The sequence below is a fragment of the Mustelus asterias genome, unplaced genomic scaffold (genome assembly GCF_964213995.1).
Source record: "Mustelus asterias unplaced genomic scaffold, sMusAst1.hap1.1 HAP1_SCAFFOLD_85, whole genome shotgun sequence".
NCBI classification, from domain to species: Eukaryota; Metazoa; Chordata; class Chondrichthyes; order Carcharhiniformes; family Triakidae; genus Mustelus; species Mustelus asterias.
The window spans coordinates 174,866-199,359 of record NW_027590139.1 but is presented as its reverse complement, the minus strand read 5'-3'; the positions used below and the strand labels follow the sequence as shown (position 1 = coordinate 199,359).

At 45.4% G+C, this 24,494-nt stretch overlaps 1 protein-coding gene across 1 annotated transcript; it reads left to right on the top strand.

Moving 5' to 3' along the window:
* The first annotated feature begins 1,990 nt into the window (after positions 1 to 1,990).
* Positions 1,991 to 24,227, top strand: LOC144483982 (uncharacterized). The gene is made up of 2 exons (XM_078202558.1): positions 1,991 to 2,647; positions 23,058 to 24,227. The coding sequence occupies exons 1-2, from the start codon at positions 1,991 to 1,993 to the stop codon at positions 24,225 to 24,227; spliced, it is 1,827 nt and encodes a 608-aa protein (XP_078058684.1).
* The last annotated feature ends 267 nt before the right edge of the window (positions 24,228 to 24,494 follow it).

Genomic DNA, 24,494 nt, shown 5'->3' with positions numbered 1-24,494 from the left:
AGGATTTCTCTTCCACAGGGACCAGTGGAAGCTCAGGATCATTGAATATATTCCAGTTCGACAGATCTTTGACTGACAAGGGTGTCAAGGATTATGGGGAACAGACAAGAAGATGGAGCAAAAGCTAAGATGTGGGGGGATTTCTTCACTCAAGGATGTGGTAAATCTTTGGAATTCTCAATCCCTGAGGACCGTGAAACCTCAGTCATCAACTATTTTCAAGAGAGAGATTGATTGGTTTCTAGATATTGAAGATATCAAGGGATATGGGTTTAGTGTGGGGAGAATGATGCTGAGGTAGATGAACGAATTATCTCATTGAATAGTTTAAAAGACTCGATGGGCCAAATGGCCGACTGCAGCTCCTATTTGTTCTGGTCTCTGTGTCCAGGACAGGAAGCAGTGAGCATGGATCTGTCAATCAGCCTCAATCAGCACCTTCAGGAGAATTGGGAGGGTGAATATTAGATACAGCAGAGTGAGAATGGAGGGAGAGTGTGTGGGATGGAGATTTACAGCTTTTGGGGACTGAAATAGGAAAGAATGTTCCATAGAAACTAGAACCATAGAAAATTACAGCTCAGAAACAGGCCTTTTGGCCCTTCTTGTCTGCCGAACCATTTTATGCCTAGTCCCACTGACCTGCACTTGGACCATATCCCTCCACACCCCTCTCATCCATGAACCCGTCCAAGTTTTTCTTAAATGTTAAAAGCATTTAACTATTTTATTTGGCAGCTCATTCCACACTCCCACCACTCTCTGCGTGAAGAAGCCCCCCCTAATATTCCCTTTAAACTTTTCTCCTTTCACCCTTAACCCATGCCCTCTGGTTTTTTTCTCCCCGAGCCTCAGCGGAAAAAGCCTGCTTGCATTCACTCTATCTATACCCATCAAAATCTTATACACCTCTATCAAATCTCCCCTCAATCTTCTACGCTCCAGGGAATAAAGCCGCAACCTATTCAATCTCTCTCTGTAACTCAGCTTCTCAAGTCCCAGCAACATCCTTGTGAACCTTCTCTGCACTCTTTCAACCTTTTTAACATCCTTCCTGTAACTAGGTGAGCAAAACTGTACACAATACTCCAGATTCGGCCTCACCAATGCCTTATATAACCTTACCATAACGCTCTAACTTTTATACTCGATACTCCGATTTATGAAGGCCAATGTACCAAAGACACTCTTTACGACCCTATCCACCTGTGACATCACTTTTAGGGAATTCTGTACCTGTATTCCCAGATCCCTCTGTTCAACTGCACTCTTCAGAGTCCTACCATTTACCCTGTACGTTCTTCTTTGGTTTGTCCTTCCAAAGTGCAATATCTCACACTTGTCTGCATTAAATTCCATTTGCCATTTTTCAGCCCATTTTTCTAGTTGGTCCAAATCCCTCTGCAAGCTTTGAAAACCTTCCTCACTGTCCACTACACCTCCAATCTTTGTATCATCAGCAAACTTGCTGATCCAATTTACCACATTATCATCCAGATCATTGATATAGATGACAAACAACAATGGACCCAACACCGATCCCTGCGCCACACCACTAGTCACAGGCCTCCACTCAGAGAAGCAATCCTAGAACTGTCTGTTCTGAATTTCTATCCTGTACTGACACTGATGACTTTTGTAAACCCATTTTACAGGATATTGAAAGAGGAATCACAGGCCGAAATCTCAAACGTCGCGTCTAGATCTGACAGAGTCATATTCCTTGGGAGCTGAATATCATCGGACTTTGAATCCAGAAGCAGAAATGATTTGAAAAGATTTCAAACATCAGTATGACTGGAAAAGTACCAACACTCTGCCACACTCGAGTGAGAGTGTTCCAGTGCACGGACTAAAGAGTTTCAACCAGTTCCACAGCCTGAATAAATATCACATCATTCACAGCAGGGAGAGACTGTACTTGTGTTGTGAGCGTAGACGAGGCTTCAACTGATTGTCCACCCAAGAAAGAGGCAAGGACACCTGCACCATGGAGAAACCATGGGAATGTGGGGACTGTGGGAAGAGATACAGTTACCCATCAGAGCTGGAAGCTCATCGGCGCAGCCACACTGGGGAGAGGCCATTCACCTGCTCGCAGTGTGAGAAGGGATTCATTCAGTCATCCAGCCTGCAGAGACACCAGCAAATTCACACTGGAGAGAGACTGTTCATCTGCTCTCAGTGTGGAAAGGGATTCACTCGGTCATCCCACCTGCAGACACACCAGCGAGTTCACACTGGAGAGAGACCGTTCACCTGCTCTCAGTATGGGAAGGGATTCACTCAGTTATCCAGCCTGCAGACACACCAGCGAGTTCACACTGGGGAGAAGCCATTCACCTGCTCTCAGTGTGGGGAGGGATTCACTTGTTCATCTAACCTGCAGGTGCACCAGCGAGTTCACACTGGGGAGAGGCCATTCACCTGCTCTCAGTGTGAGAAGGGATTCATTTGTTTATCCCGCCTGCGGAGGCACCAGCGAGTTCACACTGGGGAGAAACCATTCACCTGCTTTCAGTGTGGGAAGGGATTCACTGACTCATCCAGCCTGCGGATACACCAGCGAGTTCACACTGGGGAGAGGCCGTTCACCTGCTCTCAATGTGGGAAGGGATTCAGAGTTTCATCCCAGCTGCTGAGACACCAACAATTTCACGAGTGATTCCAGAGGTTGGATTCTGCTGTTATTGTTTCTGCTCTCAATTACATCCAGGACTGCATTTTGTTCATTCTCACAATTGGTCAATGGGGAGGGTCGGAGGGTTTCTTTCTGCTGGACTGGCCGGTCTCACGACTTTGCCTCCAGTGGGCTGATGCTCTTTGAGTCTTGTTGCAAATACATGGTTTCAGATTTCACAAGGATCACAGAGTGACAGGATGTTAGGAGGTTATAGAGGTTTAGAACATGGAAACAGGCCCTTCGGCCCAACTTGTCCATGCTGCTCAGTTTTTACCACTAAGCTAGTCCCAAAAAGGGCGGCACGGTGGCACAGTTGTTAGCACTGTTCCTTCACAGCTCCAGGGACCTGGGTTCAATTCCCGGCTTGGGTCACTGTCTGTGTGGAGTTTGCACATTCTCCTCGTGTTTGCGTGGGTTTCCTCCGGGTGCTCCGGTTTCCTCCCACAGTCCAAAGATGTGCGGGTTCGGTTGATTGGCCATGCTAAAAATTGCCCTTAGTGTCCTGAGATGCGTAGGTTAGAAGGATTAGTGGGTAAATATGTAGGGATATGGGGGTAGGGCCTGGGTGGGATTGTGGTCGGTGCAGACTCGATGGGCCGAATGGCCTCTTTCTGTACTGTAGGGTTTCTATGTTTCTGTGTTAATTGCCCGTATTTTGCCCATATCCCTCCATACCCATCTTACCCATGTAACTGTCTAAATGCTTTTTAAAAGACAGTATTGTACCCGCCTCTACTACTGCCTCTGGCAACTCGTTCCAGACACTCACCACCACCTGAGTGAAAAACTGCCCCTCTGGACCCTTTTGTATCTCTCCCCTCTCACTTTAAACCTAAAACTAAGAACAAGGAATGTATCGATGAAATGATTAGAGAACAGAGCCAACGTTTCGAGTCTGAATGACACTTCATATGAGCTGTTATGAAGGGTCATCCAGTATCAAAACATTAGCTATATTCTCTCTCCACAGATGCTGTCAGACCCGCTGAGATTTTCCAGCATTTTCTGTTTTTGTTTCAGATTCCAGCATCCGCAGTATTTTACTTTTATGATAAAATGATTAGTTCTGATTGGAATCCCCACAACCCTCCCGCAAGACAGGGGGAGTGGTGGCAAAGGGAGAAAAAGGATAAGGATGATAAAGACTGCGTTCTGATTCTCGGTGCCCATGTAGTTTTAACAAAACGAGTGAACCAGTTTATAAAGAACAGAAGTTACCCATCGCTAACAAAAACTGATCAAATTAAAATAATTAGGTTGAGGAAGAGAACAAACGAATTAATAGATGAAGTTTAAAATCAACTTTGTTTTGCTGTTAGAGAAGTTTTTTAAAATTATGTAAAGTGATGTAACTGTGTACCAAGTGTTTTCTGTTCACTCCCCGCTTTAGGTCCTGTAGAAAAGTTAACCCTTTCAGCAGACAGTTGATTTCGTCATAGTCATAGAGGTTTACAGCATGGAAACGGGCTCTTTGGCCCAACTTGTCCATGCCGCCCCTTTTTTAACCCCTAAGTTAGTCCCAATTGCCCGCGTTTGGCCCATATCCCTCTATACCCATCTTACCCATGTAATGGTCCAAACACTTTTTAAGATTGAACCCACCTCTACTATTATTGCTAGCACAAGGGGACATAGCTTTAAATTGAGGGGTGGGAGTTCTTTACTAGAGAGTAGTAAGGGCGTGGAATGCCCTGCCTGCAGCAGTCGTGGACTCGTCAACATTAAGAGCATTCAAATGGTTATTGGATAAACATATGGATGATATTGGAATAGTGTAGATTAGAGGGGCTTTAGATTGGTTCCACTGGTCGGCGCAACATCGAGGGCCAAAGAGCCTGTACTGCGCTGTAATGTTTTATGTTCTATTACCTCTGGCAGCTTTTTCCAGACACTCATCACCCTCTGTTAGAAAGAAATGCCCCTCTGGACCCTTTTGTATCTCTCCCCTCTCTTAAACCTATGCTCTCTAGTTTTAGACTCCCCTACCTTTGGGAAAAGATGTTGACTATCTAGCTGATCTATGCTTCTCATTATTTTATAAACCTCTATAAGGTCATCCCTAAGCCTCCTACACTCCAGGGAAAAACGTCTCAGTCTATCCAGCCTCTCCTTATAACTCAAACCATCAAGTCCTGGTAGCATCCTTGTAAATCATTTCTGCACTCTTTCTAGTTTAATAATATCCTTTCCATAATAGGGTGACCAGAACTGTACACAGTATTCCACATGTGGTCTTCCCAATGTCTTGTACAACTTCAACAAGACATTCCAACTCCTGTATTCAATGTTCTGACCGATGAAACCAAGCATGCCGATTGCCTTCTTCACCACTCTGTCCACCTGTGACTCCACTTTCAAGGAGTTATGAACCTGTACCCCTCGATCTCTTTGTTCTTTAACTCTCCCCAACGCCCAACCATTAACCTGCTCAGGTTCGATCGACCAAAATGCATCACCTCGCATTTATCTAAATTAAACTCCATCTGCCATTCGTCAGCCCATTGGCCCAATTGATCAAGATCCTGTTGCAATCCTAGATAACCTTCTTCACTGTCCACTATGCCACCAATCTTGGTGCCATCTGAAAAGTTACGATCCATACCTCCTACATTGTCATCCAAATCATTCTTATAAATGTCAAATAACAGTGGACCCAGCACCGATCCCTGGTCACAGGCCTCCAGTTTGAAAAAAACCTTCGACAACCACCCTCTGTCTTCCGTCATCAAGCCAATTTTGTATCCATTTGGCTACCTCACCTGGATCCCATGAGATTTAACCTTATGCAACAACCTACCATGTGGTACCTTGTCAAAGGTCTAGCTAAAGTCCATGTAGACAACATCAACTGCACTGCCCTCATCTACCTTCTTGGTTACCCCTTCAAAAAACTCAACCAAATTTGTGAGACATGATTTTCCACTCACAAAGCCATGCTGACTGTCCCTAATCAGTCCTTGTGTCTCTAAATGCCTGTAGATCCTGTCTCTCAAAGTACCTTCTGACAACTTACCCACTACAGATGTGAGGCTCACTGGCCTGTAGTTCCCAGGCTTTTCCCTGCAGCCCTTTTTAAACAAAGACACAACATTTGCCACCATCCAATCTTCAGGCACCTCACCTGTGACTATCGATGATTCAAATATCTCTGCTGGGGGACTCGCAATTTCCCCCCCTAGCCTCCCACAGTGTCCTGGGATACACTTCATCCGGTCCCAGGGATTTATCTACCTTGATGTGCTTTAAGACTTCCAGCACCTCCTTCTCTGTGATAAGTACATTCCTCAAGACATCACTATTTTTTTCCCCAAGTTCCTTAACATCCATCCCTTTCTGAACAGTGAATACTGATGAGAAATATTCATTTAGGATCTCACCCATCTCTTGTGGATCCGCACATAGATGACCTTGTTGATCCTTAAGAGGTCCTACTCTCTCCCTAGTTACTCTTTTGCCCTTTATGTATTTGTAGAACCTCTTTGGATTCTCCTTTGCCTAATCTGCCAAAACAATCTCGTGTCTTTTTGCTCTCCTGATTTCTCTCTTAATTCTACTCCTACACCCTCTATACTCTTCAAGGGATCCACTTGATCCCAGCTGCCTATTCATGTCATGTGCCTCCTTCTTCTTCTTGACCAGGGCCTCAATATCCCAAGTTATTCAAGGTTCCCTACTTCTCCCAGCCTTGCCCTTCACTCTAAGAGGAATGTGCTTACCCTAAACCCTGGTTAAAACACTTTTGAAAGCCTCTCACTTACCAGACGTCCCTTTGCCTTCCCACAGACTCTCCCAGTTAACTGTCGAAAGTTCCTGCCTGATACCATCAACATTGGCCTTGCCCTAATTTAGAATTTTAACTTTTGGACCTGACCAATCATTTTCCATAGGTATCTTAAAACTAATGGAATTATGGTCACTGGTCCCAAAGTGATCCCTCACTAACACTTCTATCACCTGCCCTTCCTTATTTCCCAAGAGGAGGTCACGTTTTGCCCCTCTCTAATTGGGCCATCCACATACTGAATGAGAAATTCCTACTGAATACACTCAACAAATTTCTCTCCATCCAACCCTCTAATACTGCAGCTGTCCCAGTCAATGTTGGAAAGTTAAAATCTCCGACTATTACCACCCAATTTTTCTTGGAACTATCTGTAATCTCCTTACATATTTGCTCCTCAATTTCCCGCCGACTATTTGGGGGCCTATAGTACAACCCTATCAAAGTGATTTCCCCCTTCTTATATCGACTCAGTGGGCGAACCCTCGGATATATCCCCTCTCAGTACTGCCGTGATGTTTTCCTGAATCAAAAGTGCAACTCCCCCTCTTTTCTTTTCTCCTGTTCTGTCTTTCCTCTGGCATCTTGTTTTTAAATTGTTTTTAAATCGCCCGGAAACTCGTGTCTATTTTAGTTTCTAATTGTGGATTTATTGGAGCCAATTAAATGTGGAAATTTTAAGCGTAGCCTGGAAGAATTTGGAATAACTGAGAATTTTATTGTGTTGTCACCTCAACCCAAGATAAAGAACAAAGATTTTGCAAATGGTAACGTTTGGGATTTTAAATCAACAAAGACGAGATGTTGCCTGTAAAGTCAGGCTTTGGAAGTTGGCTTAAAAAAAGTTAAGTTATAATGAAGGAGAATGAAGGATCTTGTATCTTATTTTAATCAAGGAGTTGTGAGCTTGTAGTGCTCTGTCACTTTAAGAAGCTATCGCTGCGAGAGAGAATGCTGAGGATTCATTGTTTGAAATTTACTAGCTGTGAGAATCTGTGTGTTTCGTTTGTTTTATGTGGATGTTTGTAGATGTGTTTTATTATTGTTTTGGGCTACATTTGTTAAGTTTTATCTTTCTGGGGAATTAACCTTACCTTGAGTCTTTGATTAAAGGCATTTTTGGAAGTTTAAAAACAGGATCACAAGAACGCTTAAGTAATTAATTTTGGTTATTGTTGTTGTAAAGCACATGCTAAGTTTCTCTGTTTGTGTATGGATGATATTTGTGGGTTGAATGCTTCAGGCTTTGAGTTTTTCTGTCTGTGATTTAAATCAAACCTTTAAAAAAGGAAGTGTAATTAATAAAATGTTTTTTTTCAAAAGTTATGAACTTGGAGCCATATTTACTGGACAGAGACATGTTTCCAGGATATTTTACTAAACATGCAGAAATTTTAATCCGGATAAAACTCACATGTGAGAATGAGAGTTTTAATTTGTAATGGTTATTTAAAATTTGGTACATATGAAACGACTCTGACCAATCCTGTGTTGGATTGATCTTGGGTTAAACTTCCTGTCAGGTCCAAAGATTTATTCCTGACACAATTAACACAATGAAAAGGAAAATTCTGGAATTGGATACTGAAGAACAGAGTTTAAAAGGAGAGATTATTAAATAGAAATGTTCCCAGACCGTGTGGTCATTAGATTGAAACAAAGGAAGCGTGCTGACATCCATTTGAGAACTTTTAATCCACCCCTTTTCAAACTGAGTCTAGGTACAAAGAAAACGCCAAGGATGGTAGATAAGGGGGTCTGGAAAACATCATGATGGGGGCACCTATCTGTTCATGAGATGATCACAAAGCCCCATGATGCCCAGATACTAATTTGATTGCACCTATATGTAATGTATGTAATCTATCACCATAGAACATAGAACATAGAACATTACAGCGCAGAACAGGCCCTTCGGCCCACGATGTTGCACCGACCAGTTACAAAAAAAAAACCTAAACCAATTTCTTTTCGTCCAGGAATCTATCTACGGCTCTCTTAAACGCCCCCAAACTATGCGCATTTACAACTGATGCTGGTAGGGCATTCCAATCCCTCACCACTCTCTGGGTAAAGAACCTACCCCTGACATCGGTCCTATAACTACCCCCCCTCAATTTAAAGCCATGCCCCCTCGTGCTGGATTTCTCCATCAGAGGAAAAAGGCTATCACTATCCACCCTATCTAAACCTCTAATCATCTTATATGTTTCAATAAGATCCCCTCTTAGCCGCCGCCTTTCCAGCGAAAACAATCCCAAGTCCCTCAGCCTCTCCTCATAGGATCTCCCCTCCATACCAGGCAACATCCTGGTAAACCTCCTCTGCACCCTCTCCAAAGCCTCCACATCCTTCCTGTAATGTGGGGACCAGAACTGCACACAGTACTCCAAGTGCGGCCGCACCAGAGTTGTGTACAGTTGCAACATAACGCTACGACTCCTAAATTCAATCCCCCTACCAATAAACGCCAAGACACCATATGCCTTCTTAACAACCTTATCTACTTGATTCCCAACTTTCAGGGATCTATGTACACATACACCTAGATCCCTCTGCTCCTCCACACTATTCAAAGTCCTCCCGTTAGCCCTATACTCAACACATCTGTTATTCCTACCAAAGTGAATCACCTCACACTTCTCCGCATTAAACTCCATCCGCCACCTCTCGGCCCAACATTGCAACCTGTCTAAGTCTTCCTGCAAACTACGACACCCTTCCTCACTGTCTACCACACCACCGACTTTGGTGTCATCAGCAAATTTGCTAATCCACCCAACTATACCCTCATCCAGGTCATTAATAAATATTACAAACAGCAGTGGCCCCAAAACAGATCCCTGAGGTACACCACTTGTAACCGCACTCCATGATGAATATTTACTATCAACCACCACCCTCTGTTTCCTATCCGCTAGCCAATTCCTGATCCAATTTCCTAGATCACCCCCAATCCCATACATCTGCATTTTCTGCAGAAGCCTACCATGGTGAACCTTATCAAACGCCTTACTAAAATCCATATATACCACGTCCACTGCCTTGCCCCCATCCACCTCCTTGGTCACTTTCTCAAAAAACTCAATAAGGTTAGTAAGGCACGACCTACCTGCCACAAAACCATGCTGACTATCACCTATCAATTCATTACTCTCCAAATAACTATAAATCCTATCCCTTATAATTTTTTCCAACATCTTGCCGACAACAGAAGTGAGACTCACCGGTCTATAATTCCCGGGGAAGTCTCTGTTCCCCTTCTTAAACAATGGGACAACATTCGCTAACCTCCAATCTTCTGGTACTATACCGGAGGCCAACGACGACCTGAAGATCAGAGCCAGAGGCTCTGCAATCACTTCTCTTGCCTCCCAGAGAATCCTTGGATAAATCCCATCCGGACCAGGGGATTTATCTATTTTCAGACCCTCCAGAATATCCTGCACATCCTCCTTATCCACTGTAATACTGTCAATTCTACTCCCCTGCAACCCAGTGTCCTCCTCAGCTATATTCATGTCCCCTTGCGTGAACACCGAAGAGAAATATTGGTTCAATGCTTCACCAATCTCCTCCGGTTCCACACATAACTTCCCTCTACCATCTATAACTGGCCCTAAACTTGCCCTAACCAACCTTCTGTTTTTGACATACCTATAGAACGCCTTAGGATTCTCTTTAACCCTATCCGCCAAAGTCTTCTCATGTCCCCTTTTAGCCCTTCTAAGCTCGCTCTTCAACTCCCTCCTAGCCAATCTAAAGCTTTCTAGTGCACTACCCGAGTGCTCACGTCTCATCCGAACATAAGCCTCCTTTTTCTTTTTAACCAACAAAGAAACTTTTTTGGTGCACCACGGTTCCCTAGCCCTACCAATTCTTCCTTGTCTGACAGGGACATACCTATCACAGACTCGCAGTAGCTGCTCCTTGAAAAAACTCCACATGTCGGACGTTCCCAGTCCCTGTATTCTCCTAGTCCAACCTATGTTTCCTAATTCTCTCCTAATAGCCTCATAATTACCCTTCCCCCAGCTAAAACCACTGGCCCGAGGTTCATGCCTATCCCTTTCCATCACTAAGGTGAACGTAACCGAATTGTGGTCACTATCACCAAAATGCACACCAACTTCCAAGTCTAGCACCTGGTCTGGTTCATTTCCCAGCACCAGATCCAATATAGCCTCACCTCTAGTTGGCCTGTCTACATACTGAGTCAAAAAAACCTTCCTGCACGCTTTGAACAAAAACTGACCCCTCTAACGAGCTAGAGCTATAACAATTCCAGTCAATATTAGTAAAGTTAAAATCCCCCATAACAATTGCCCTATTACTTTCACTCCTAAGCAGGATTGACTCCGCAATCCTTTCCTCAACCTCTCTAGAACTTTTAGGAGGTCTATAAAAGACTCCCAACAGGGTGACCTCTCCTCTCCTATTTCTAATCTCCGCCCATACTACCTCAACAGATAAGTCCTCATCAAACCTCCTCTCTGACACTGTGATACAATCTCTGACCAATAATGCTACCCCTCCCCCTCTTCTACCTCCTTCCCTACTTCGACTAAAACATTTGAACCCCGGGACCTGCAGCATCCATTCCTGCCCCTGCTCTATCCATGTCTCTGAAATAGCCACAACATCGAAGTCCCAGGTACTGATCCACGCTGCAAGTTCACCCACTTTATTGCGAATACTCCATTCTGATTGGATTGTGTCCAGCCGGGATGGACTGAGTAACTGGATAAGAATTGATGATATTCTTTGTTGGGTGGAGTTGCACATGGTCAGCCCCTGTGGCTTCTCCCCGCTGGCCCAGCTCAATAAACTGTTTGTCGATTGAATCAGGTTTGAGTGTTGAATGATTCTTCTGAGTTCATTCCCCCCAAAACACTGGGGACATTACCACTTCATCCTCGGGAGTGGCCTAATAGGCCGTGGTCCAGACTACATGTGGCCCTTGGGGGGCCTTTCATGAATCACATGTGTTTGCTTATTGTAGATGCACATTCAAAATGCTTGGAAGCACAGATCATGAGTAATATTACAGGGCAATTAGGACTAGTTTAGTGGTAAAAACTGGGCGGCATGGACAAGTTGGGCCGAAAGGCCTGTTTCCATGCTGTAAACCTCTATGACTCTAACTACCTTTTTTGTGCCCTGAAGTTCCCACAATTGGAAAGCAGCCAGATTAGTTAAATAGACAGCCTTAATTGTGAGACAATTAAATAATAAATGATTCATTAATACATATGTTATAAAGGCTGGAAATGTAAATTTGAACACAAGTTTATAACTTAGAATTATAAACACATTAAGAATGGTTAAAATGCTGTGGGAATTATCAGATGCTCCCTTCCATGCTGACAGAATAAAGAAAGATGAAAGGACTTGTTAACCTTGACTGGAGGGAATAAATCGGCTCCTGTTCAAGATGTCTCAACATTGAATGACTGATGTGAACCAATTATCGGTTGACCCAATTATCAGGCTACCCCAAGCTAAGAGATATCGTTTGAGAGAAAGATATGTCTTCAAATTAAGACAATATGTGCAATTAGCTAAAAACCAAATCAATTTCATTATTGACAAGTTATAGACCAATTCACTAATTCCTAACAATTAGCTGAGGATGGCTTTCTACATTTTTAAAGTATAAAAAAGGGGATTCGAGAAACCAATTCAGTAAAAGTGTTTAAAAGTTAACTTTTTTTATAGTTTGTTTATTAGTGTCACACATAGACTTACATTAACATTGCAATGAAGTTACTCTGAAAATCCCCCAGTCACCACACTCTGGCGCCTGTTCGGGTAAACTGAGGGAGAATTTAGCATGGCCAATGTACCCAACCAGCACGTCTTTCGGACTGTGGGAGGAAACTGGAGCACCCGGAGGAAACCTGCACAGACACGGGGAGAATGGGCGAACTCCGCACAACCAGTGACCCAAGCCGGGACTCGAACCCTCTGCTGTGAGGCAGCAGTGCCTCACACTGTGCCCTACAGAGAGACGTTGAGAGCTGTTAGTTTTTCAAGTTATCCACGTTTTCAGAGCCATCACTTCATGTCCTGGTTTGAGAAGGATGGAGAAGTTAAAGTTCAGCTTTCCTCCTTTTGCTGTTGATCCATACTTTGCTTTTTTATCTTTCTGTCTTGTTACATTTTTAATGGTTAATAAACTTTCTGAATTCACCATTTAAAATATCCTTTCTTGCCATATGGTTAAGTCACTGGAACCTGGTGTGATTTACGATTAGGGAGGTTATTGTAAACAAGAGAACCCCCATAAATCTTAGTTCAAACAAATCAAAGTTTTTATAAATGGAATGTTATCCTTTATTCTGAGAGAAATTGAACATAGAAGTAAAGATGTTATGCTTCAGTTGTGCAGGGCGTTGCTGAGATTGCAGCTTGAACACAGGGTACAATTTTGTCTCCTATTAAACAAAGGACATAAATGCATTGGAAGCAGTTCAGAGGAGGTTCACAAGATTGATTCCCAATCCAGTCGTGTGAAACATTAACACTGTTTCTCTCTCCACAGATGCTGCAAGACGTGTTGTGTTTTTCCAGCTCTTTGTGTATTTATTTTAGATCAACCTGTCGTGGTAGGAAAAACACTATTTACTATCCAGGATAAAATAAATGTCCTTTCAGTGGAAATGTGCTCTCCCAGGCTCAAAGAGCATCAGCGAACTCGAAGTAAAGTCGTGAGAACAGCCAGTCCAACAGAAAGAAACCCTCCGACCCTCCCACTTCACCAACTGTCAGAATGAACATGGTTCAGTCCTGGATGAGATTAACAGCAGCAAGAACAGCAGAATCCAACCCCTGTCATCACTTGTGAGCTCGCTGGTGTCTCCGCAGGCTGGATGACTGAGTGAATCCTTTCCCACACGCACAGCAGGTGAACGGTCTCTCCCCAGTGTGAACTCGCTGGTGTTCCCGCAGGCTGGATGACTGAGTGAATCCTTTCCCACACACGGAGCAGGGGAATGGTCTCTCCCCAGTGTGAACTCGCTGGTGTCTCCGCAGGCTGGATGACTGAGTGAATCCTTTCCCACACACAGCAGGTGAACGGTCTCTCCCCAGTGTGAACTCGCTGGTGTTCCCGCAGGTGGGATGACGTTCTAAATCTCTTTGTGCAGTGAGAGCAGCTGAATGGTCTCTCCTCAGTGTGAATGCACTGGTGGATCATCACATCCCGAGAACTTTTGAAACCACTTCCACAATCCGAGCATTTAAAGGGGGTCTCATTGGTGTGAGTGAGATTATGGTTCTGCAGGCTGGATGAATGAGTGAATTCCTTCCCACACACATCAGGTGAACGGTTTCTCCCTGGTGTGAACTCACGGTGTGATCACACGGGTTGGATTCTGCTGTTATTGTTTCTGCTCTCAATTACATCCAGGATTGCATTTTGTTCATTCTCACAGTTGGTCAATGGGGAGGGTCGGAGGGTTTCTTTCTGCTGGACTGGCCGGTCTCACAAAGTTTGCCTCCAGTGGGCTGATGCTCTTTGAGACTTGTTGTGAATACCTGGTTTCAGATTTCTCAAGGATCACAGAGTGACAGGGAAGGTAAGAGATCTTTAGTCAGCATTTCTGTCTAAAACCCCTCAAATGCCCATCCACTTTCCTTTGTAATTGTTTATTGTCTCCACTTCCTCCGCCCTCGGAGGCAGCGAGTTCCAGGTCATTACCATTCGCTGCATCAAAATATTCTTCCCACATCACCCCCTGCATCTCTGACCCAAAACCTTAAATCAATGTCCCCCTCGTCCTTGTCCCATCAGCTAATGGGAACAGCTTTTCTTTGTCCACCTTATCTAAACCTGTCAGAATCTTGTCCACCTCTATCAAATCTCCCCTCAACCTCCTTTGCTCCAAGGGGAACAACCCCAGCCTGACATCGACAATAAAGAACAAACTAACAGAATATGTTAATACCTGAAATCAAATGGGAATGTTTAATTTCTGTTTTAAAGATATTGTGAATATATTGTCCTGGACAATAAAGGAATTGGAATAACTCACCTTGGGTGTGGTTGAATGGAATATATCAATCTGGTATCCACCTACAGTGAGTGAAAGGCTGGAATGTGTAGCTGGGATGAATAAATTGATCACTTTCTCTGGGAGATATTTACATTTTTGTCCATGAACTTTGTTTTTTAAAAATCCACATTTGAAAGCCCGGCCACTACATGAAATATCAGCACCATAACGGGGGAGATAAGAAAGACAGACACTCACTTTGATCTTTTCATCCGCGCCTCTGAGAGTTAAGAATGTGTGACATGATGTTGGGATACCGGAGTGTGTGTGCAGATGTGATTTGTTACATGTGAAAAATAACAAGCATAAATTCATGGTGAGATGGAGTGAAGAGCGGGTCCCAAACACACACAGCTACTTGAGACACAGCAGGAGATGAAATGGTTAATGTGGCCAGGGGATTGTGACAACATTGTGACATCATCAAGGCACTGACACACACTCCAGAGAGAAACTGAGTTCAAAACAATCAGGATCCAATTAAACACACTGCACATGCTCACAAAGTGAGGAAAATTACAGTAAAATGGATAATCTATTCATCGAGAAGGAAAGAAGCTGGTGCAGAATGTAGTGTTACAGTCAGAGCGAGGGTGCAGAAAAAGATCAACTGAATGCGAGGTAGGTCCATTCAAAAGTCTGATGGCAGCAGGGAGGAAGCTGCTCTTGAGTCAGTTGGTACGTGTCCTGATTTTTGTGTCTTTTTCCTGACAGAAGAAGGTGGAAGAGAGAATGTCTGGGGTGGGTGGGGTCCTTAATTATGCTGGCTGCTTTGTGGGGGCAGCGGGAAGTGTAGACATAGTCAATGGATGGGAGGCCAGTTTGCGTGATGGATTGGGTTTTGTTCATGACCTTTGTAGTTTATTGTGGTCTTGGACAGAGCAGGAGCCATACCAAGCTGTGATACAACCGGAGAGAATGCTTTCTCTGGTGAATCTGTAGAAGTTGGTGAGAGTCATAGCTGATGTGCCAAATTTCCTTAGTGTTCTGAGAAAGTAGAGGCGTTGGTGGGCTTAACTATAGTGTCAGCATGGCGGGGACCAGGACAGGTTGTTGGTGATTGGGACACCGAAAAACATGAAGCTCTCGACCCTTTCTGTATCGTCCCTATTGAAGTAGACAGTGGCATGTTCTCCTTTACGCTTCCGGAAACCGATGTCAGTCTCCTTCATTTTGTTGGCATTGAGGGAGAGATTATTGCCGCCGCACCAGTTCACCAGATTCTCTATCTCATTCCTGTACTCCGTCTCATCAGTTCCCGAGAGCTTTTGAAGCTGCACCCACATTCGGAGAATTTAAAGGATCTCTGCAGAGTGTGAGTGACGTTCTGTCTCTGCAGTCTGGATAACCGAGTAAATCCTTTCACACTCACACAGCAGGTGAATGGTCTCTCCCCAGTATGAACTCGCTGGTGTGTCTGCAGGTGGGATGACCGATTGAGTCCCTTCCCACACACAGAGCAGGTGAACAGTCCCTCTGCAGTGTGAAAGCGTTTGTGGGACATCAGTTCACCAGAGCTTTTGAAGCCTCTCCCACAGTCAGAGCATTTAAAGGGTCTCTCCTGGGTGTGAGTGACTTTGTGTTTCAGCAGACTGGATAATTGAGTGAATCCCTTTCCACACACACAGCAGGGGAATGGTTTCTCCCCGGTGTGAACTCGCTGGTGTATCCGCAGTGTGGATAACCTTTTAAATCTCTTTGTGCAGTGAGAGCAGGTGAACGGTCTCTCCTCAGTGTGAACTCGCTGGTGAATCAACAGTTCATGAGAGCTTTCAAAACCAGTCCCACAGTCAGTGCATTGAAAGGGTCTCTCCTGGGTGTGAGTGCTTTTGTGCTTCAGCAGGCTGGACAACTGAGTGAATCCTTTCCCACACACAGAGCAGGGGAATGGTTTCTCCCCAGTGTGAACTCGCTGGTGTTTCCGCAGATTGGATGAACTTTTAAATCTCTTTGTGCAGCGAGAGCAGCTGAAGGGTCTCTCCTCAGTATGAATGCGCTGGTGGATCATCAGATCCGCAGCACTTTTGAAGCCACGCCCACAGTCAGAGCATTTAAAAGGTCTCTCATTGCTGTGAGTGACTTTGTGTGTTGTCAGACCAGATGACTGAGTGAATCCCTTCCCACACACACAGCAAGTGAATGGCCTCTTCCCAGTGTGAACTCGCTGGTGTACCCGCAGATTGGATGAGATTTTGAACCTCTTTGAGCAGTGAGAGCAGCTGAACGGTCTCTCCTCGGTGTGAATGCGCTGGTGGATATTCAGATCCGCAGCACTTTTGAAGCCGCTCCCACAGTCAGAGCATTTAAAGGATCTCTCATTGCTGTGAGTGACTTTGTGATTCTGTAAGTGGGATGACTGAGTGAATCCCTTCCCACACACACAGCAGGTGAATGGTCTCTCCCCAGTGTGAACTCGCTGGTGTGTCTGCAGGTGGGATGACCGATTGAATCCCTTCCCACACACAGAGCAGGTGAACAGTCCCTCTGCAGTGTGAAAACGTTTGTGGGACATCAGTTCACCAGAGCTTTTGAAGCCTCTCCCACAGTCAGAGCATTTAAAGGGTCTCTCCTGGGAGTGAGTGACTTTGTGTTTCAGCAGGCTGGATAACTGACTGAATCCCTTCCCACACACACAGCAGGTGAATGGTCTCTCCCCGGTGTGAACTCGCTGGTGTTGCCGCAGGTTGGATGATGTTCTGAATGTCTTTGTGCAGTGAGAGCAGCTGAACGGTCTCTCCTCAGTGTGAATGCGCTCGTGGTCTCTCAGATCTGCAGCACGTTTGAAGTCGCTTCCACAGTCAGAGCATTTAAAGGGTCTCTCATTGCTGTGAGTGACTTTGTGTCTGAGCAGGTGGGATAACTGAATGTATCCCTTCCCACACACCGAGCAGGTGAATGGCCTCTCCCCGGTGTGACTGCGTCGATGGATTTCCAGGTCACAGGGGGCTCTGTATCTCTTCCCACAGTCCCCACATTTCCACCGTTTCTCCATGGTGCGGTTGTCCTTGTCACTCTCCAGGTTAAACAGTCAGTTAAATCTCACACAGAACACGGGTAGTCTCGCCGCGCTGTGAATGTCACCGGTTAAAGCTCTTTCCACACTCAGTGCACTGGAACACTCTCACTCAGGTGTGTGTGTGTCAGTGCTTTTCCAGTCACACTGATGTTTAAAGTCTTCTAAAGCAGGCAGAGCAGAGAAACATTTCTCCTTCGAGATTCAAAGGTCGATGATATTGAGGTCCCGATGAATTGAGTGACTCTGTCAGATGTTAACGTGACGTTTGTTTCAAAATTTCATTCTGTAAATCCTCACCTTCTGATAACCTGTAAATGAGTTTGAAAAAGTCATCAGTGTCAGTACAGGATAGAAATTCAGAACAGACAATTCAAGTTCCTATGGAACATTCTTTCCTCTCTCATTCCCCAAAAGCTGTAAATCTCCATCCCACACACTCTCCCTCCATTCTCACTCTGCTGTATCTAATATTCACCCTCCCAATTCTCCTGAAGGTGCTGATTGAGGCTGATTGACAGATTCATGCTCACTGCTTCCTTCCTGGACACAGTAAGAAGTCTCACAACACCAGGTTAAAGTCCAACAGGTTTATTTGGTAGCAAAAGCCACTAGCTTTCGGAGTGCTGCCCCTTCATCAGGTGACTGGGTGTTCAGTTCACAAACAGGGCATATAAAGACACAAACTCAATTTACAAAATAATGTTTGGAATGTGAGTCTTTACAGGTAATCAAGTCTTAAAGGTACAGACAAAGTGAGCAGAGAGAGGGTTAAGCACAGGTTGAAGAGATGTGTATTGTCTCCAGCCAGGACAGTTAGTGAGATTTTGCAAGCCCAGGCAAGTCGTGGGGTTACAGACAGTGTGACATGAATCCAAGATCCCGGTTGAGGCCGTCCTCATGTGTGCGGAACTTGGCTATCAGTCTCTGCTTAGCGACTCTGCGCTGTCGTGTGTCGTGAAGGCCTCCATGCAGAATGCCAGCCTAACAGAAATATCACTATATTCCTCAACTAAAAATGTTTTAAATGGATTGTTTCAGTGAGTGAAGATACAGGGGGTTGTGACTGATGATGATATTGAACTTGCTGCCAACGTGGGTGATCATAGAGTTCTACAGCATGGAAAGAGGCCCTTCGGCCCATCATGTTTGTGCCGGCCATCAAGCACCATTCTATTCTCATCCCTTTCCACACTTGGTGCGTAACCTTGTATGCTATGGAATTTCAAGAGCTTATCTAAATTCTTCTTAAATGTTGTGAAGGTTCCCACCTCTACCACCCTTTCAGGCAGTGAGTTCCAGATTCCCACCACCCTCTGGGTGAAAACATTTTCCCTCACATCTCCTGTAAACCTCCTGCCCCTGAGCTTTAATCCAGGCCCCTGGTTATTGACCCCTCGACTGAAGAGAAAAGTTCCTTCCTATCCCCCTATCTTTGCCCCTCAGAATTTTATACACCTCAATGAGGTCCCCTTCATCCTTCTCTGCTCCAAGAAAAACAATGCCAGCTTATCCAGTCTCTCTTGATAACTGAAACACTCCAGCCCAGCCAACACCCTGGGGAGGTTCCTCTGCACCCTCTCCAGTGCAATTACATCCTTCTTATAGTGTGGCGACCAGAACTGCACACAGTACTCCAGCTGTGGCCTCACAAGCATTTTATACAGCTCCATCATAACATCCCTGCTCTTATATTCAATGCCTCGGTAATAAAGGCAAGTATCCCATGTGCCTTCTGAACCACATTGTGTCCCTGTCCTGCTGTCTTCAGGGATCTATGACATGCACACCAAGGTCCCTCTGAACTTCTGTACTTCCTCGGATCTGACCATTTATTGTGCATTACATTACCTTGTTAGTCTTCCCAAAATGCATTACCTCAAACTTTTCAGGTCTGAATTCATTTTGCCACTGTTCTGCCCATCGAATTAAAGTTTTAAAGTTCATTTATTAGTGTCACAAGTAGGCTAACATGAACACTGCAATGAAGTCACTGTGAAAATTTGTTCGGATACACTGAGGGAGAATTTAGCATGGCCAATGCACCTAACCTAAAGCACGTCTTTTGGATTGTGGGAGGAAACCGGAGAATCCAGAGGAAACCAAGCAGACACGGGAAGAAAGAGAGAGAGTGACACAAACCGGGAATCAAACCCAGGTCTCTGGTTGTGTGATGCAGCAGTGCCACCGTGCCGCCTCGTCGATATCAAACACAGGTCTCTGGTTGTGTGATGCAGCAGTGCTGCCCCGCCGATATCATCCTGTAATCTAAGGCTTTGCTCTTTGATATTTACCACATCACCAATTTTGTCCCATCTGTAAACCTACTGATCATACCTCCTACATTCACATCCAGATCATTAACTTACACTAAAAACAAGGGACCCAGCGCTAATCGTGCGGAACACCACTGGACACAGACAGCTCATCAGAAAAACAGCATTCGACCATCCCCCTCTGACTCCTGCCACTTTTGGATCCAGTTTAGCAAATTACCCTGGATCCCATGGGACCTTCTTCATCAGCCTCCCATGCGGGACCTTGTCAAAAGCCTTACTGAAGTTCATGTAGACTACATCAACTGCACTCCCCTCATCTACACACCTCCTCGAAAAGTTCAACCAAATTTGTAAGACATGATCTTCCTTTGCCAAAATCATGCTGACTATCCTTGATTAATCCTTACTCCCCAAGTGGAAAGTAATCTCTCCCTCAGAATTTTTTGCAATACTTTCCCTCTTGCTGAAGTTGGACTCACTGGCCTGTAGTTTGCTGTTTTTTCCCCGACTTCCCTTCTTGACTAATGGTACCATATCAGCTGTCCTCCATTCCCCTGGCACCTCTCCTGTTGTGGAGATGCCGGCATTGGACTGGGGTAAACACAGTAAGGAGTCTAACAACACCAGGTTAAAGTCAGAGATCTCCCACTCACCCGACGAAGGAGGAGCGCTCCAAAAGCTAGTGGCGTTTGCTACCAAATAAACCTGCAGGACTTTAACCTGGTGTTAGACTCCTTACTGTACCTCTCCTGTGGCCAGAGAAGATTTGAAAATTATTGTCAGAGTCGCTGCAATCTCCTCCCTTGCCTCCCACAGCAGCCTAGGATATATCTCATCTGGAGCTGGGGATTTATACAATTTTAGGCCCCGTTGAAACTGTTAATACCTCCCTCTCAATGTTAAGTTGTTGAAGCCTCTCTCTGCTTTCTATATGACTCACCTGATGAAGGTGCAGCGCTCCAAAAGCTCATGATTCCAAATAAACCTGTTGGACTTTACCCTGGTGTTGTGAGACTTCTTACTGTGCTTTCTATACCAACATCACCCTCCCCCATAGTGAATACAGATGCAAAGTATTCATTTAAAACCTCACCAATGTCTCCCAGCTCCTCATACAAATTACCACATTGCTCCCTAATGGACCCTATTCTTTCCCTGGTCACCTCCTACCCTTCACATGATGAAAGAACACCTTTGGATTTCCTCCCAGATGTTGCACAGAGAAGGAGGTTTTGGTCTGAAGCTCATCGGCCAACTTCCGTATTCACACAATGCAGGACATGTGATTGGCTGGAGGACCAGAGTTCTTCCGGTCCTCCCCTCTTCCCATTGGTCAACACGTCAGCATGCCGGTAAGGGGATGGGCTTCACCGCACATGCGCAGCGTCCCCTCTCCCTTGGACATGCGCAATCCCGGGCCGGGGGGGGGAAGGGGGACGGGGAGATCACCGAGCGGCTTCTCGCTCTGGCCGGAGCCATCAGCCGGTTGCCTGGAAACCTTGGCTCGAGGAGGTGTAGGGGGAGGGGGAACAATGGGTGGGGGCGGGGCTCCCGTGTCCGCGCGGCGGAGATCCCACCCCCTGACCGTCACGCTAAGGTAATGGCCAATGGGAAGAGTTGGAGGACCGGAACGACGCTGGTCTTCCAGCCAATCAGAGCGCGGACTTTGTGTTAATAAAGATTGAGCTTCAGACAGACTGAAACTTCCTCCTGTCGGCACCATCTGTGAGTAAAACACTTTCTCTTCTCCCCCTTTCCATTTCTTTTCTCATTCTGGGGGAAATTGGGGACTTGCAGCAACTGAAGGGAAAGGAAGTGAATCCAGGGAGGCTGCAGACTCTAGACAGGTTGGCCCAGGTCTCTCTCTCTTAAAGACATTGACATCCTTTGCTCCCTCAGCTTGAGACATTTATTTGTCTGGCTAAAAGGATGGTCTCTTTCCTAATGTTCACAATTAAAGGGTTTGTTTCCCAGGAGATGGCTGACATTACGAAGGAGCAGCGCTCCGAAAGCTTGTGTGGCTTTTGCTGCCAAATAAACCTGTTGGACTTTAACCTGGTGTTGTGAGACTTCTTACTGACATTTAAGAGGACAGTAAATTAATATAGGAAAGAGACATGTCGAGTGTTGTTATATGATATAGATTAGATATATTATTTATGACTCTGAAATAATATACATTTATTATTATTTATAGTCTTGTACTATAGAAACGTAGCTACGTTATATATTTCCAGTCATCTCCTCAGGCAATTGTTATTCTTGAATTTCCTTTCCACAGGGATCATTGCAGGCTAAGAATCATTAAATATCTTCCAGGATGAGTTAGACTGATTTTTGACTGACAAGACTGTCAAGGCTTATGGGGAACATATGGGGAAATGGAGAGAAAGCTAAGATGACGAGGGATTTCCTCATTCAAGTATGTGGTGAAGCTTTGGAATTCTCTACCCTGGCGGCCTGTGGAGCCTCAGTCATCAAGAATTTTCAGGAGAGAGAGAGAGAGAGAGCGATTGGTTTCTAGATATTGAAGAAATCAAGGGAGATGGGTTTAGTGATGGGAGAATGATGCTGAGGTAGATGAGCCAATGATCTCACGGACTGGTTTAAAAGGCTCGATAGACCAATTGGCCAATCGCAGTTCCAATTTGTTATTATTTCTGTGCTGGACAGGAAGTAGTGAGCATGGATCTGCCAATCAACTTCAATCAGCACCTTCAGGAGAATTGGGAGGGTGAATATTAGATACAGCAGAGTGAGAATGGAGGGAGAGTGTGTGGGATGGAGATTTAGAGCTTTTGGGGAATGAGAGAGGAAAGAATGTTCCATAGAAACTAGAACTGTCTGTTCTGAATTTCTATCCTGTACTGACAGTGATGACGTTTGCAAACTTGTTTTACAGGATATTGAAAGAGGAATCACATGCAGAAATCTCAATCGTCACATCTAGATCTGACAGAGTCATATTCCTTGGGACCTGAATATCATCAGCTTTTGAATCCAGAAGGACAAATGATTGTCTGGTCTGTCGATTTGAAAGGATTTTAAATGTCAGTTTGACTGGAAAAGGACCAACACACTGCCACAATCAAATGAGAGTGTTCAAGTGCATTGACTAAAGAGCTGAATACAGATCGCACCATTAACAGTGGGGAGAGACTGCACTCGTGTTGTGTGTGTGTTAACGAGGCTTCAACTGATTGTCCACCAAAGAGAGAGGCAAGGACACTGCACCATGGAGAAACCATGGAAATGTGGGGACTGTGGGAAGAGATACAGATACCCATCAGAACTGGAAGTTCATTGGCGCAGTCACACTGGAGAGAGGCCATTCACCTGCTCTCAATGTGGCAAGGGATTCAGTGAAATATCCCACCTGCGGACACACCAGCGAGTTCACACTGGGGAGAGGCCGTTCGCCTGCTCTCAGTGTGGGAAGGGATTCAGTCAGTTATCCGAGCAGCGGACACACCAGCGAGTTCACACTGGGGACAGACCATTCACCTGCTCACAGTGTGGGAAGGGATTCACTAATTCATCCAACCTGTGGAAGCACCAGCGAGTTCACACTGGGGAGAGGCCGTTCACCTGCTCTCACTGTGGGAAGGGATTCAGTGATTCATCCAACCTGCGGGCACACCAGGGAGTTCACACTGGGGAGAGGCCGTTCACCTGCTCTCAGTGTGGGAAGGGATTCAGTGAATCTTCCCGCATGAGGAGACACCAGCGAGTTCACACTGGGGAGAGGCCGTTTACCTGCTCTCAGTGTGGCAAGGGATTCAATGAAACATCCCACCTGCGGAGACACCAGCGAGTTCACACTGGGGAGAGGCCGTTCACTTGCTCTCAGTGTGGGAAGGGATTCACTCAATTATCCCACCTGCAGACACACCAGCGAGTTCACACTGGGGAGAAGCCGTTCACCTGCTCTCAGTGTGGGAAGGGATTCAGTCAGTTGTCCAGCCTGCAGACACACCAGCGAGTTCACACTGGGGATAGGCCATTCACCTGCTCCCAGTGTGGGAAGGAATTCACTAATTTATCCAGCCTGCAGATACACCAGCGAGTTCACACTGGGGAGAGACCATTCACCTGCTCTCAGTGTGCGAAGGGATTCAGTCAGTTATCCAACCTGCGGAAACACCAGCGGGTTCACACTGGAGAGAGACCATTCACTTGCTCTCAGTGTGGGAAGGGATTCAGTCAGTTATCCACCCTGCAGACACACCAGCGAGTTCACACTGGGGAGAGACCATTCACCTGCTCTCAGTGTGGGAAGGGATTCACTCATTCATCCAACCTGCGGAAGCACCAGCGAGTTCACACTGGGGAGAAACCATTCACCTGCTCTCAGTGTGCGAAGGGATTCAGAGTTTCATCCCAGCTGCTGAGACACCAACAAGTTCATGAGTGATTCCAGGGTTGGATTCCGCTGTTATTGTTTCTGCTCTCAATTACATCCAGGACTGCATTTTGTTCATTCTCACAGTTGGTCAATGGGGAGGGTCGGAGGGTTTCTTTCTGCTGGACTGGCCGGTCTCACGACTTTGCCTCCAGTGGGCTGATGCTCTTTGAGTCTTGTTGCAAATACATGGTTTCAAATTTCACAAGGATCACAGAGTGACAGGGTGTTAGGAAGTTCAGAGATAATTGGTAAGGATTTCTGTTTGGAACCTCCCCA